Raw genomic sequence first — 16,709 nt, 5'->3', positions numbered from 1 at the left:
GCATCTTTTAAAATGTTGTAGCAAATTTCCAGACAGGTGTTATTGGGATAAATTGACCACATATTTGAAATCTATATGGTTAATTTCTCATCTGAAAAAAACGATAACTTGATAAACAAATAAATAGTCCTATAACGAAAATTAAAACAGTTTTAGCCTTATTCAAAATCTCTGCCGTTGCCCACCAGTATCTTTGTCAGATTGCAAGACATACTGGGTATGCAAGCCCAGCAATGCCGAACCAAGTCACTGAAAGAGGAAGTGACATCCTTACTGTCCATTTTCATTTTGACACCAAAGAACACAATGACACGTAAATGTAAATGCAATAGACTGTGGGCACTGTTTTGATTATTAAATTTGAATACTTTGAAGTCTTTAAAAATGAAATATCAAATAATGTTTTCATTTAATTGTTTTAATGTTGCAAAATGGCGTAAATATTGGTTGCATATTGGAAAATCAGGTTACATTATTTATATTGCATTTTCAAATTTTAACATTTGAATATTGCCTAAATGTCAATCAGCTTTCCATTTTCTTTTTGATATGGTCATAGAATATTACGAGTATGTGAAATGAAAATGCAAATTGGACCATAGCATTTCCACTTTGATTTGAACTCAAATAACATGTACATATGTGGAAAATTAAAACGCTATTGTGGAATTACATTTTAATTTTTGAGTTTATATTTTCATTTTAATATGGTCGCCTATAGGCTTCCATATAACAGACACACTTTCCAATGATTTGCATATATGGTCGATGTTGTGTCTTTGATCCCAGCATAACTCATGCAAATACACATTTTGATTCAATGTGTGATTTTAATATCATATCATAGTCCCCGCGGGCACATATCCCAACAGGTAGGCTGGTTGTGACGTAGGCTGCCACCAGTCAGCCCTCCCCCTCCTCCTTCTCCTCCCTACATCCACCCCCACCGTCCCGCCTGCCTCCCAGCTGCGTCCGCCGCTGTCCTGTCTGGCCGCCCCGGTGTCTGCACCGCCGCTCCGCATACCCTGCCCCGCTCCCACCCCGGACCCGAAAGCCTCTGCCTCCTCGTTCACCACCCCCGGCTCTCCCACACCCCCCCTACCCGGTGAATGCACCAGCGCCGAAAAGATGACGGGCATCGCCGCCGCTTCTTTCTTCTCTAATTCCTGCAGGTTCGGGGGCTGCGGTCTCCAGTTTGAGTCTCTCGCCGAGCTCATCGTCCACATCGAGGACAATCACATCGGTGAGTCGGGCCAGAGGGGGAGCCGCAGCTAGCTGGCGTTAGCGAGCGTCCTAGCTAGTTTAGCTAAACGTAGATAGGCTCGGCTTTGCATTCCGCTATTCGCGCTGCCTGCTCTCCGTCGAGCCTTATCGGAGTGCGAGTTTTCCCGCAACACGGGACTTGTATTCCTCTGAAAAACACAGACACGCTCTGTGAAATGAAGGTACCGCTTGTTTTGCTTCTGCAGTAGCCGCGATAGTTACCTTTTACAGCGGTACCTCGACTTGGAGGGCCGCGTAGGTCTCATAGGTGTAACTAGCATCCCGAGCAGGCAGCGGTTTCACAGCTAACGTTGCAGAAGAGCCAGTGTTTACGTTTCCAGGCCTGATGCGGTGCAGCCGTGGTTCCTCTCATACCGCGGGTGTGTATTAGAGCTGCCGAATGTCTGTCACTTTCGCCACCTCAGGTGTCATCAAGACACCCGTCTTTGCAGTGATAACCCATGATGTTAGTGTCACTTCATTACCATTGACGCTGCATCAGTGAAACCAAGCTGTTGTGGCAGACATGCTCTGACATAATTAGATTGTCTTCCACATGCACAAGTTTCAACTTGTTGCACCGCTAATTCAGTTTTCATCTTACATTATAAACCCTCTGATAACTGTCACCTGGCATGTAATAGACTCCTGCCATCAATTTACCCACCATTTAACATCTGACAGACAAAAGTAGCTACAGGGTAAATACTACAGTTTGGAAGAGTATTAAATTAATGCAGTTGTGTCTGCACAGAAATTAAGTTGTATTGTTTCTCTCTTCATGGTCATTGATCACATGTATCCACTTAAATGTAAAGGATTACTGAATGTGATGAATGTGGCCATTCAAGAAGAAAAAGTGGACATGCAGAAGTGACTAACTAACACTGCATTTACTGTGTCTACAGAGTCATTAACATGTCTTAGCGTTTGGTGAGTGCAAAGCTGCAACATCAGTCAAATAATCTTTTAGTTGATATAAATTAATAAATTGTCAACTGTTTTTATAGTAGAATAATGGTTTTAATCATTTTTTTAAATATGGCAAATGATAAGCTGGTCTCAGCTTCTTAACAGTGATGATTTTCATGTCATTTCTGACAATAAATTGATTATCTTTGGTGTTTTGGACCGTTGGTTGGACACAATAGGACATTTTAAACTTTACCGTTGACTGTGGTAAATCATAACAGGTACTATCACTATTTTCTGACATTTTATAAACAAAACAATCAGTTAATTGACAAAATGATTGACAGATTACTTTATAATGAAAATAATTGTTAGTTGCAGCCCTAACTGAGTGTTTCTCTGACATTCATATGTAGCCTATTTAGCAGCCTGAAATGTAATGCTTGTTAAATATTTAATACTTTTTTTGAAATGCTGATCCAACTCCGGCTTCTGTTATAACATGAAATAATCCACTCTTGTAGATTAACCTATAATCCACCGTAGAAAATTATACCACTGGACTCAATAATGTGTAACAAAGTTGATGCGGTTAATCGTTATTTGTGGCGTGTATCCATCCTCAGGAGGCTGTTTGAAGGGGATGACGGGGTGGGGGTGGTGGGGTTGTAGAATGGATGCTTCATTGAGCCAGTCTCCATGGCAACTGGCTGTCTCCAAAGGGGTTGGGGGCAGTATGTTGGCTGAGTTATTGCACACCTGCCATCTCACCAACAAAAGAGCGCTCCCGTGCAGCCAGCTGTGGTGAGGACGCCCGACGTGATGTCACATGACATGAGGACGGGACCGATGTGCTGATGTTTAGAAAGGTGTTGAGGTTTTTGTGACTGGAGGCGAAAGTGGAGTGGGGTGGGATGGTGATGATCACTTTGCATCCTACCATATGCTCCATGGATCACTTCCAGATTAACCAGAGAGGGGAAATCAGCACTATGAACGGCCATATGATTGTTTTTTGGTTTTTTTCTAGATCAAAACATTGACCCAAGCTAACCAGTAAACAACTAAAAGATATAAATGCAAGGATACATATTCTCTCCTCAGTCCCTCTAACAAAACCTCACAGGAGCTGATAAATATGTGCTCCATCTGGCTCTTAGCTTGACCTTTGACCCTCACCGTCAGCTGAGCAGAATGGCGATTTACCAGTCAGATCACTTGGATTAATGAGTTGCCCCTCAGCTTGCTTTATACTGCAGCTGGTCAACAGCAGCGTCAAGATCACACAGTCTAATCAATACCGCTCACAGATCAGTTACCACGGGGATAAGTGTGACAGATGGAGGGGATTTAGGTAAAGGGTGTGGGAGACGAGGAAGGGCTAGTGGTATATATATAGTTTTTGCTTTCTACTCCCCTTTTGGTTTTGAAGTGGTGTAGCGGTGTGATCAATAATCAATCAGAAGATAGGCTAACTTGATCCTGCTAACTCCTCCATGTGAGATAAGCTGTTTGAGGCTTTGTAGATAACAGATTGCAGTGTTTCCTGCGGAGCGCAAACAGATTATGAAAACAACGGCGCTAACCATAAATCAGATAATCTAGAGATGACAGTAGGCTTGTGCTAGGAGCAGTAAAAGTGAGTCAGTGGGTCTCAGGTCAGGGTACAGATGAGTGATGGCCCGCGCTAGAAACATTTGGTCATGTATGTAGACAACACTGTCCTCTTGTGGTAGGACATCTCATGTGCTGCATATCCAAAATGAGCATTTCTGCCTGCTGGTTTGGTCCCCCCTTGTGTGTATCTCAATACTTAATTTGGGCTCCTGCCTCCTCTGACGGAGCACATCACAGCCGACGGCAAACAGAAGTTAACAACAGATGAGCTTGCCATGATCCTTTCCGTGAGAAAATAGGTTAATGTGCAGGGCTTCAGTGTTGATCTCATCCTAGGAAAAAAAAAATAGCAGGCTTCCAGGAACATGCCCGCAACTGTTTAGATTACAGGTGAATACAGGAGGAAATGGGTTCGGTGGACTGTGTTTAGTGTGGTGTTTGGTTGTTGTCGGAGGCTTTGTGCAGTGACTCTAGGTAAGGCTTGAGGAATGTAATGATGTCAGTCTCGTCTGCCTGCGTGCACACGGCATCGTTGAGCCCTGTCCTCACCTGCACAAGCACATACCTGCCTCTTACCTCAACAAAGAAGTGTAGGCAGGGAGGGGAAGATTGATAGAGATTAAAAGTGGGGGATGAGATTTGAAAGAGAAGGTTAAGAAAGGAGAAATCTAAGGACGGGCACAGGGAAATCCCAAACATCTCAGCTTTGTTTAGACAAAATTTACTTTTTTTTTTCTCCATTTGTATTTGGTTTTACAGCTCAAATTAAAGCCTGAACTGTGGCTTGACACCAGGAGTCAGGCCAATGCTGTGTTGTAATAATGCGGGCGCTGCTCGAGCATGCTGATCATTAACCCACAGTAACTTTTAAAGATGTAATCATTCAACCCACAGGCTAAGCCGGGCTGTATTTCTTTATCTGCTGTGGTTAAGAGAGAAGGTAAACATGGTATATAGAAGCAGTTTTTACTTGTCTGACAATAACAGACAGGAAAGCCCCTTTCCTCCTTGTGTTAATCATTTAGATTAAAGATATCACTGCAAGCAAAAGAGGTCTTTAGTGAATTAGCTGAATTTGTCTTTACATTTGTTTCTTTGTTTGCTTTAAGGGCGGGGAAATTATTGAATGTTATTGTTTATGATAATATGATCTTATCATGTTTTGGCAAATTTCTGTTTTCAAAGCTCACTATATATTCTGCTGGTAGTTAAAGGTTTTGTCATACATTAGATGATCCCATGTAATGTATAACAGTGTAGCACAGTTAGTTGTTTTTGAACATTCATTTTATTATTTTATATGTAGAGCTGCAACTCCTGATCATTTTAATTGAGTTGAGCTGCAACTAGTTATTTTTATCATCAGTTAATCTGCAGATTATTTTATCAATTCATCTTTTTCTCAACAAAATAAAACTTCAGAAAATAGTGTAAATCTGTTTAAATTTCTTAGAGAACAAGGTTTTCGAATGAACAGTCAAAAATCTGAAGTTACTCAGTTAACTATGATGCATGACACTGAAAACGCATCACATCTGAGAGGCTTTTTACTTAAAAAAAATACTAAAATCACTGGTAACATTCTGTCAATGTTATTGACAGAATGTTATTGAGATGGCTTTATTAATTTCTACGGTGTAAAAATGAAAAAGCCCATCACAGTCTGATGAAGTGGCTTTGAGATATCTTGTTATGTCTGACCAAGAGTCCAGAACTCAGAACAGAATTCGATTCAATTCAGGATAAAATAAAAAATCAGCAAATGCTCACAATTGAGGAGCTGAAACTGGAATTTTGGGCATTTTGCTTCAACATATATTTGAAGTCGAGTAATCCAATAATTGACTAATCCTTTCAGCTGTATTTATATGAACTTTCATGTATTTGCCATCTCCTGATGTTAATCAGTAATCAGTCAATAATCTTATTAATATCACAGTAATATTTTTTTTAGCCATGTAGCTAAGCCTCAGTTGCCAGATTGTTTCCCATCCTACTTTCAGAGGTGTGACACGGGAAGGGGGCGTATTTGTGCATGTGAGAGAGCATGTTCACCATACTTCCTAAATGACCTGTCAGGGTGTAGCGGAGCAATTAGTAGGTCGGCATCCCAAACGGGCAACTACAGACGCTCTCTTTTCACGCTACACATACATCCACATACACATAGGGTCACACACTATAGCTTTGCGGAAGTGGCAGGGCCCGAGCGCCCCACCAAGCACTGGGAAGTGTAATTACAGAGAAGTTTGGCTTTCCCCCCACCCATATCCCCTCCTGCTCCCTCTCCTCCTCCTCCTCTCCTCTCCCTCCATCCGGCTGCCTGCTGCTCTAGAAACACGTTAAAATGCTCTCTGTGGCTTAATTAGCAGCCTGCAAAACAAGCCATGCATTCTTGGCCTGGTTTCAACACATACACACTTCTACAGACACACACGCAGACCCCATACACATGTGCACTTGCATATGGACACATGCACATGCTGTGTATTCAGCAGGGGGCAGCAAAGTGCTGCTAGTGAGAGATGGATATCTGTGCTGAAAGGAGTGGAAAGGCCATTGATTGGTTGCTGCTTTTAAGACAGCAGTGCTAATTAGGGAGATATTTATAGACCCTTGAGAATCTGAAATGTCTCAGACTTGCAGCACATACAAATGCAAAACACACACAGGGCACTCTGCTAATGGACCATGTAGGTAAAAAAAAAAACGTGATTAAAGGGATTTAATCTGTGGAAATTGATATGAGTGTGTGTGTGTGTGTATGTGTGTGCATGTACAGGTCCCCTCCTGCTCCAGCAGTAGGATCAGCAGTGTGTCCTGTCCTGCTAGGTGAGCGGAAGTCGTAAAGCCGGTGAACATTTACTACAGCGCTCTCTCTCTCTCTCTCTCTCTCTTTCTTGCTCTCCCCATCTCTCTCTCTGTGCACCTGGCTCACTCCATTTCCGCCAACACCCCCCCCCCCCCCCCCCCCCCTTCATCCTCTCTTCCTCCCTGCAAACACATGCACACACTTACCTCATCTCAAAATCCCGAACTGCTTGCACATCTCAACTTATTAACTCGGGCACTTCCTCGTCCAGTACTGGTCCTTTAATACTTGGCTACACACTGTATACGCTGACTTCAGGCAACTTTTTGCCACAGTCACAGTTTTCCTTACACTTCTTAATTAATCCTGATATGTAGAAGTGTTGACCCCTGGTTCATTATAGTACACATAGATTCTGTAAGTTCTTATAAAGATATATTAGTTAGTCATAAAACTCATTAAAAACTATTCAGATTCTATTCTGTTTGAAGCTATGGCCCGTCTCAGATAGCCGGCTGGTAGGATCACCTGTGACTGAGCTTGTGAAGTCGCATAATTACATTGGCTGATTTTAGAACGCAAGGACTGAACTTGTTTCAACAGCCAATCAGCTTGTAGAGAAGTCAGCTGGTCAAAATGCTAAAAATGTTGGTCAAATAAAAGAGAGGATCACCTCAATAGTTTGTTTGAGGAACAGCCACATCTGTATGACACAACCCTTAAAATTTACAATGAGCAAATTTGCAATAAAAATGCGATCCAGATTCTTGACCCTCTTGTTTTTTTTGTGTGTTTTTGGCATTTCATCAATACTAGAAATGCAGCTGTAGCAAGTAACAATCTATCCTCATTTATATGTTAAGATGCTATAAAGTATCCAGCTACAAAAAAGCCTGAAAAGCTGGCAGTTAGAGCAGAAGTATAGCACGGTTGCTATGGAAATGATACCCTGTGCCGTCTACTGGTGTGAGCTGGCAGGTTTCAGAACACTGTGGATTGGCGCATTTCAAGTAACTTGTCTCGTCGCGAATCTTTTGTCTAGAACAGAGGCCAGTTGATAGACTAAATGATGTCTATTAATTGAAAACTAATCAACATACTCATTTTTTTGTGATATGAGACAACAGTTTGTTCAAAATTGGGTCATATTTCTATGCGGCTGGTCTTGCCAGCAACATTACAGAGTTTATTTGACTGTTCTAGTAGTTAAATGAGCAATTAACGCCTCTCTCTTTTTTTATCCACATTACATGTATTTACACGCTCCTTGTTAAAAGCCCTCAGTAGCTGTCTTGTTAATATCATCACATCATATTAATCCACTGATGTGAAAAAAAAAGAGTGCTTAGTTGATTTTTTGATTTTTTTACCACTGTTACTCAGCGCTACTCCAGAAAGACTCCAACTCAGTGGCTTTTAAAAAGGTCAGATTTACAGATGCTGCCAGCTCTCACTATCCTGTCTCGTGACTCAGCCTTGTCAGTGATGTAGGTCGAGGTTGAGGTTGAGGTGTGTGTGTGTGTGTGTGTGTGTGTGTGTGTGTGTGTGTGTGTGTGTGTGTGTGTGTGTGTGTGTGTGTGTGTGTGTGTGTGTGTGTGTGTGTGTGTGTGTGTGTGTGTGTGTGTGTGTGTGTGTGTGTGTGTGTGTGTGTGTGTGTGTGTGCAGAGCCCTGGTCTCTACAATCCTAGCAGCAGGTAGGATTATTAAGGTTCAGCTATAAAACACTGTCAAAGACCACCTCTGTGGACCACCTCTGATGTGTGTGTGTGTGTGTTTACAGATGCATGCTCCTACTATCCTGTTTCCTTCTCTAGCCCTTTCAGTGCTGTGTATTTTTATATATACTCACAGTATAGGATTGTAGTCTGTGCAGCAGCAGTGTTAGTTTGCGTGTGTGTGTGTGTGTGTGTGTATGTATGTGAGTGTTTCTTTTTCCTCTGGTTGTTTTCTTGTTTGCTGGTCTCCTTGGTGTTCTCCTGCACTGTGGGAAGCCTGCATTCTTTTTTATTTATGAGGTGTGAAAGCCTGAAAACCAAAGGGCTAAGATGGCCAACACGCAAACACACACACACACACACTCGGGACCGTTCTGTTAATTGTTGTGCAGAGATGATCCAGTTCTTGGATCTGAACTGCAGTACATCTGCTAGCCATTACATATGCAGCTGCAATTATGTCTGTGCACACACTCACACAGACATAGACATGCACGCCATGGCACAAACCTACTAGCTGTTTTTGGTTTGAATTCCTCGGAACGTTCACCCGTCGAACACTTGATGGCACTGGTACATCACAGAAGCCCCACCCGCAGAGTTTTCATGCACACTTGCTCCTGTTTTCCAGAAGGTGGGAGGTGGGGCTTTGAAGTTAACCCTGCTTCCCTCAGGCAGTGGAAGTTGCCTACTGTAGTGTTACTGACTTAGCAAGTCAACTGGAAAAAGCGAATGTTTGTATGCGTGTGTCTTGAGTAATACAATGTGTACATTCATCACAGCTTCCGAGTCGCTCCTTCGCTTTCGGATGAATTTCCTCTTTGCCACATCCAGACTCTCCCAATGATTAAGCAGCGTCGGGTAGGGTTTTGGGGAGGGGGGTCGTCGGTAGTAAATAAGCAAGGTCTTGGCGCTGGCGTAATACCGTCCACTTATGAAAGTATCCGAAATGTATGTGCGGCTGCCATAGGCACTAATACAGAGAACGCAGTGTGAGAAAATCCAGTCATTTATCAGGGAATCTGGCATGAAGAATAGACGTATGAGTGCAGTCGGACAAGAAGAATAGACGTACAGTATGAGTCAACTACATACTAAGAGTATTCACTCAACAGTTTCCCCTCCACAGAGAGGAGTGATTCATCTGAAATGTCTCTTTCTCACCATCTGTCTCTCTCAGACACAGATCCCCGGGTCCTGGAGAAGCAGGAGCAACAGCAGCCAACTTACCTGGCCTTAAGCTACATCAACAGGTACAAACACAAACCAAAGGTGTCCGCCCACAGAGGGCAGCATTGCTCCACCAGTGAAACTGTCTGTGTGTGTGTTTGAATGTGTGTGTACATGTGTCTTGCGGAGAGCAAGCTCGAATGACTGATATCTTCCCATAGACACAGCAATGACTCATCCACAGGCCAGAAAACCACACAACACAATCACTCCAGACTCCCCGCGCTGCGAACGGCAAAGCCAAAGGCGGCAGGATTACTGGTGGTGTGTGTGTGTGTGTGTGTGTGTGTGTGTGTGTGTGCGTGCTTGTGATGAGTGTGGTGAACCAATGTGTCAAGTCCCACTTAATGCCCCATTAAATCACTCCAAGAGCCAGTGTTGAGAAAGATAATAGTGAAACGGAGAGTGAGGTTTGTTTTCTGTGGTAATTGTTCATTTGGCAAGGTTGTAAATGCCATCTGTATTTACTGTATACTGTATATTGTTGTGATGACTGTATATTGTACTGTGTTCTGTTCATTCAGCAGCTCAGTTATGTCTTGTAAAAATTCAGACTACCCACTACCCACACTGCAACAATCTGTAGTGTGGCCATAATTTGATTGACTATTAAAGGTTGTTATTTCCTTGTAATAACAATAATAATAATAATAATAATCATCGAGGTGAGTACAAGCTGAGATTTGGGAATACTGCGACATTGCTAGTAAGAAGTCAGATAGGAAAAGAAACACGAGCAGTCAGAGGAATAAAACGTGAGAGTAATAAAGTCATCAGCCAAACTGTCAGTTGTACATGTATCACATTATAAATCAACTCTGTTTGAATGAATTTGAACTAACAAGTAATATGTTTGAATGAATTCAAACTCAACCCACACACATACACATTACTGTGTCCATCCGTCAGTGGCCAGTGAGCTTGATTATCATTCATTATAGTCTTTATATATACTGCAGTATGTGTCTTGAGATGTCACTATGTCAGACATGGTTGTAGAATTGAAGTTTCTCTGCTTCTTTGATGCCTCCACTGCCTCACTTGTGTGGGCAGCTTTCTGTTGAGTCCTCAGATTTGTTGTTGTTGTTGTAGAGTAAGGCAGCTGCTTTTTACAAAGTTTGCCACCTGCAGTGTTGCCCCCCAAAATACTTCCACACACTGCCTCTCTGATGCTTTGGTGTTGTGGCTATTTCATCAGCACAGCTTTGCTTGCCTGTGTCCTTAGCCATATTTTCATTAGCTTAGTTTACTAACAGCATCCAATAGGTCAGGTTGCTAGTTTTAAGAACGCCCTCTGCTGGATTACAAGATAACTACTTCAAATGGACCGTTGAAGTTTGTAGACTAAATTACAGTTAAAATGTTAAATTTTTCCTCATGTAGGAATGACTGTTTGAATTTGGGGGAGAAAGTGTCGGTCCTACACACACAGATTTTCAGTTCAGTGAGGGATTATTACTGACTTTCCTTCTTACTTGTAACGATCTAGCTATGTTGGTTTGCTTCGAGATCTCAGCAGTTACTTCTATTAATACCGCTAATATTATCAAAACTGAGAGGATAGCCAAAACAACAAAAATAAGACCTACCATCAAAATACTTAATATTACGAATAGCAAACGTGTTTTGTATTATGTTTGACATCAGTGGATAATTGTCTCTATTTTGGGGGTTGAAGTTGAACATGGCTATGAGGTGGGAGGTTTGTTGTTGAGTGACATTAAACATGGCCTTGTCATGGGATTTACTGATGACAAACACCTCTGGTGTACTGTCAGGTTCATGACGGATGCGGCGCGCCGGGAACAAGAGACCATGAAGAAGAAGGCCACTCCCAAACTGTCCCTGTCCATCACAGGCAGCGTGTCCCGGAACAGCACGGCCACGCCTCCTCGCCACACCAGCGGTAACCTGACGCCTCCCGTCACACCCCCCATCACCCCTTCCTCCTCCTTCCGCAGCAGCACACCTACAGGTACGGCAGTTGTGTGTGTGTGTGTGTGTGTGTGTGTGTGTGTGTTGAAATGTCGTGTGAGAGGAGGAAAGATGGATTGATGGTATATGTGTGGAGTGATTGGAAGTGTTGAAACTGACTAATGCAAATTAACGCCACCGGCTGTAACAGAAGAAACCTTCAGTTATTGTTGCGCCATTGAGAGAAATGTTTATCCAAGACAAGCAACGCTGTGATGAGCAAATGAAAATATCTGTAACGCAAATGGAATAAGATTATTTCATTCTCAGTGAATGACTTCATCACCAGAGCAGGAAAACTGGCATGCATAACAATTTTTTTTTGCTCTAACTAACCCCTTATTCAGCAATACAAACTGTAAATACAAACCTCAGATTATTCACTTTTAACCATAAAAAAGTGATTTGTAATGGGATGGGATTTGTTCATTTTTCATGCCAATTAACATATTTCCCCAACATTTTTGAAACATGAAGAAAATCTGGTTTAAGAGTGGAAAGTGGAAGAGGCTTAAACCCAACCACTGTCTGCTGCTGTGCTTGTGTGCTTGTGTGTGTGTGTGTGTGTGTGTGTGTGTGTGTGTGTGTGTGTGTGTGTGTGTGTGTGTGTGTGTGTGTGTGTGTGTGTGTGTGTGTGTGTGTGTGTGTGTGTGTGTGTGTGTGTGTTGTTTGTGTGTTAGGTTTGGTGGCTCCTGCAGTGAGCAGGCCAGTCAACACTCTGCTAATTACATAGCAGCTGTCACGCTGTGTGTTTGCATGGGGCCGTGTGTTGCACAGCCCAGAAGCAGATGTCCAATTCCAGCCCAAATGGTTCCAAACGTAGTGTTAGGTCTGGGCTTATACACCAGCACAGCTACACACACACACACACACACACACACACACACACACACACACACACACACACACACACACACACACACACACACACACACACACACACACACACATTCTTTCAACATGTGCCAGGGTGCCATCCATTTCCTCATGCTGAGGTGCAGCATTTCCTGTGAGATGGTGGGGGGTCAGTGGGTCTTTATGTGTCTATGTGTGTGCCTGTGCCTCAACATTTCAGTAATGTGGTATGTGGATGCCTGTTTGTGTGTGTGTGTGTGTGTGTGTGTGTGTGTGTGTGTGTGTGTGTGTGTGTGTGTGTGTGTGTGTGTGTGTGTGTGTGTGTGTGTGTGTGTGTGTGTGTGTGTGTGTGTGTGTGTGTGTGTGTGTGTGTGTAAGTGGAAAATATTCTACACTTAGCAAAGCACTTTTTCCAGGCTGAGCAATGGGGATCACTCCCACTTAATGATCTCTTTCTTAGTGCCAGCCCCTGCGTTTTGACTCACAGGCACAAACACACACACACGCACGCACGCATACACACACACACCACTGCTGTTTTGTCTGAGCAGGGCTCTCAATGACATGTGGGCGGCTAACACACCACAGTAGGAGCAGAGTACAGAGAAAAGTATTAATAAAAATTCGAATATTTCTATTTGGTAAATTCCCAAAGCATGATGTCCTTTGGATATGTCTCCATTCATATTTCATCTGGAATGACTGTAATTGTTTTGTTCTGTGTATATCCGTTCTGCCTCCAGGCAGTGAGTATGATGAGGAGGAGGTAGACTACGAGGAGTCGGACAGTGATGAATCGTGGACCACAGAAAGCGCCATCAGCTCTGAGTCTATCCTCAGCTCCATGTGCATGAACGGGGGAGAGGAAAAGCCGTTCGCCTGCCCCGTCCCCGGCTGCAAGAAGAGATATAAGGTAAAAGAAACACCAGAGGATGACAAAAGTCAGCCCCAGCAACGCAGCCATAGAAACACCAAGTTTAGTGGTTTTCTGATGAAGTCCACACTGGAGCTATTGTCTGAAAATCACATGGCTGGACATCAAGTTTTAAAAAAGCACATTGTAAATCCAGAATGTCATGATTAGAAGTAGCGATAAATATATCATAGCGTATTTGCTTTAGTTCGAATTTTATTACAGCTGCAAACAAAAACCTCATTCAGCTGGTCGTCCCTGCCCTTTTAATAATGGACAGTGTGGGAACATTTCTTTCTCATGCCCTTTTCAGACCAAAACAGTGACGTGGGATGGAGCCACATTTGCTGTTTATGAATGGATCAACATTTGTTATCCAACCTGGCTTAATACCACCTTGCGTCCGACCTGTGTTTGACGCAGGTTTGAAATAAAAGGCAGAAAGGACTAGTTCATCATTTTGGGAAAAATATGCCTTTTCTCTTTCTTGCTGAATTAAATGAGAAGATCGATACCACTCCCATATCTGTCAAATATGTTAAATATGAAACTACAACTAGTTACTTAGCTTAGCTCAGCATAAAGCCTGAAAACAGGGAAGAAACTTGCTCAGTCTGAAGCTAACAAAAATTCCTGGCACTTCTAAAGCTCATTAAGCTTATTAAGATGTTATATATTGTTTGTTTATTTGGTACAAATAACAAAGACAATTAAGATTTTACAAGGATTATGTGTTGGACTATTTCTTAGCTTGGCACAGTGACTTCTTGGCAGTGGTGACAAGTCTCATGGTGACTTCCATGAGTTGTAACATGTTAGTTAATTTAATAGGACTTTGTTACCTTTGGACAGAGCCAGATTTGCCGTTTGCTGCTGTAGCAGTGGCTGACTGCTATGAGTGCTGTCAATCTTTAGATTTCTCAAAATGTCAGCCCCCTAAAAGAGAACTCCACCATCTTATAACATTGTCGGACTCCCAATGGACTGTCACTTCAGGCAGTTTCAGATTTCACACAGCTGCAGTAGAACTCCAAAAGACCTGTAAACAGACTCTGATGTGCAAAATCAGGGAAATTCTCCTTTAAACCTAAAACCACTATCAGAGTATACTGGTGACACCGGTATAAACATGATGGAGCTGTGTATGAGCTGCACTCCAAGAAAACTTTCAGAATGTTTTGAAGACATAATTCTTGATTGCACAATAGCGCAAGGTTATGAACCGGCATCATGCTGCGGTGTGTGCTACTACAGCTGTAGACCTGGCTTCACCTGCCATCAAACCTGTGACTGCAAGTCAGGGTCAAACACAGGTTGCAGTATTGCGTGTCAAGCCTGTTGTTGTGTAATGCAGTAATTGTAATCTTCGTTATTAATCTCTGCACTCCTCTTCTCTTATCCCCCCGTGTCTTCTTCAGAATGTGAACGGTATCAAGTACCACGCCAAGAACGGCCACCGCACACAGATCCGTGTGAGGAAACCCTTCAAGTGTCGCTGCGGCAAGAGCTACAAGACCTCGCAGGGCCTGAGACACCACACCATCAATTTCCACCCACCTGTCTCCACCGAGATCCTGCGAAAGATTCAAGGCTAGAGCTCGTGGTCACATCCATCAACTGCCCCAAACATAGCCCTGTCCTGACTGTCCTTACCTTCCCCTTTGATACACATCCCACACACTAAAGGATCAAGTGCATGCTTTAAGTTGTTTCATTTCTATTTGTTTTTTTCATCTTTTTGTTTGTTTGTGTCACATATTTTTTTTCTATCCATGTTATATCACTTGTATTTTTGAAAAAAATGTATCTTTGTAGTATTTTTATCGTTGTACATTTGCACATTTCGTATATGCTATCACGTCAGTTTTTCTATTGTTTGACTTACATAAGGTGCTAACTGTAAAAAACAACAGAAAGAAAAGACAAAAAAACAAATGAAAGAAACGGGGAGGGTGGGAAGGGTTGTTAAAGAAGGAGATGAGAAACAGAAAGCGCAACCAAGTCCTGATCCCACTTCTCTGCCTGCATATGAGCGGGATGAAGTTGACTTTTTAGTGCTGATCTAAGCCCAGTGGTTGTTACACTCCTTAACAGTCAGACGCTGAGAGTTCGCTGAGCCTGGATCTGTGCCTTCACAGTTACTTCTGGGGGTTTAAGTGAGAGTTAAGTTATACTTTAAATAGATATATTGATATATATAAACAATAGACAGATACTGTATGTATGTGTACATAAAAATATATAAAAGTATTCATGAGCATATACAGCTTTATTTTATATATTTTTGTCAGTGTTTTAGATAGTTTTAAAAAAAAAATATGTATCAGTAAGTGTTCCTTTCATTCCTTATTTGCTGAGACGGCCAGTTTAGTCACCTCAGAGGTCAAACAAGCTGGATGACTTTAGGTCCAGAGAATCCAATTTTCTCTCGCCACATCCTAGAGTTTAGGAGCTAGTAACGCCTTTTGGTTTGACATGCCCTGAGTTGTGTACAATATTTTACTGTTGATCAGGAAGGGGTATAAGAGCACGGCCCAGGCCAATTATCCATATCTGAAACAGTCCATTGAAACGTTTCATCCCCTGCAGAAAGCCATCCATGTATTTCACATCTCCAGCGTTTCCGGATAGGGTTTCTCATTCAGAGTGCCAGAGCTGTGTTCCAGAGACTTAGCCGCGAATGCAGGTTAAGTGTCATGCTGTATTCCAGTTGCCAAGATCTTTGTTGTTTTGTTTTTCCATGATCGTTGCCAACAGCTCTCCACTGCCAAACATTGACCATACCATGTGCCTGATGAGGGAGGGAGGGAAAGGGGTGGTGGGGGTGGGAGGGATAGGGGGGGGGGGGGGGGGGGGGGGAGAAAGAGACTGTCGTAATGGTTTCAACCGCGGAGGTCGCCAAACGTGTGGCAATGATTTTCTTGTTCATCGCGCCTCCAGAATGAGTGGATGTACACTGAATGTTTTTTTCACGCATGCTTTCTGTGTCGTAATGGGAGAAATATGTGTGAAAGAAAGAGGACGTGTTTGTATTTGAAAGAGATTACCATCTACAACCTGTCATTTGTGTGTGTTGTAGACAACAGCATTCCAGTTCATTGTATGTACAGATGTTTGTGTATATGTGTGTGTGTGTGTGTGTTACTTTTTTCAGCAGTATCCAAGTCATCAGCCTAGAGTGTTATTGTATGCTGTGTGTTTCAGTGCCAGGCCGCTGGTTTTAACTCCTGTGGAGCAGGATGGCTGGCTGGATGGCGTGTGTTGCGTCACGTATTGTTGCGCTGGCCAACTTGTTGCCCCTGACAGGGATTTCCTCATTCATAGCCTCAAGAAAAACAAGATTGGTGCAGTGCCCTGTGCCAAGACACATTCATCCATGACATCATTTCCCTCATCATGCAAAGTTTGTTTTCTATCT

At 42.7% G+C, this 16,709-nt stretch overlaps 1 protein-coding gene across 1 annotated transcript; it reads left to right on the top strand.

Annotated features, from left to right (window-relative positions):
* Positions 1-970: 970 nt before the first annotated feature.
* LOC133996328 (juxtaposed with another zinc finger protein 1-like) lies at positions 971-15,178 on the top strand. Its single transcript, XM_062435879.1, has 5 exons — positions 971-1,243; positions 9,500-9,572; positions 11,328-11,524; positions 13,122-13,291; positions 14,710-15,178. Exons 1-5 carry the CDS (start codon positions 1,129-1,131, stop codon positions 14,884-14,886), a joined length of 732 nt encoding a protein of 243 aa, XP_062291863.1. The 5' UTR covers positions 971-1,128; the 3' UTR covers positions 14,887-15,178.
* Positions 15,179-16,709: the final 1,531 nt, after the last annotated feature.

Source organism: Scomber scombrus, chromosome 16 (assembly GCF_963691925.1).
Source record: "Scomber scombrus chromosome 16, fScoSco1.1, whole genome shotgun sequence".
NCBI lineage: Eukaryota > Metazoa > Chordata > Actinopteri > Scombriformes > Scombridae > Scomber > Scomber scombrus.
Note: the sequence above shows the minus strand (reverse complement) of the source record. Positions and strands in the feature narration are given on the sequence as shown.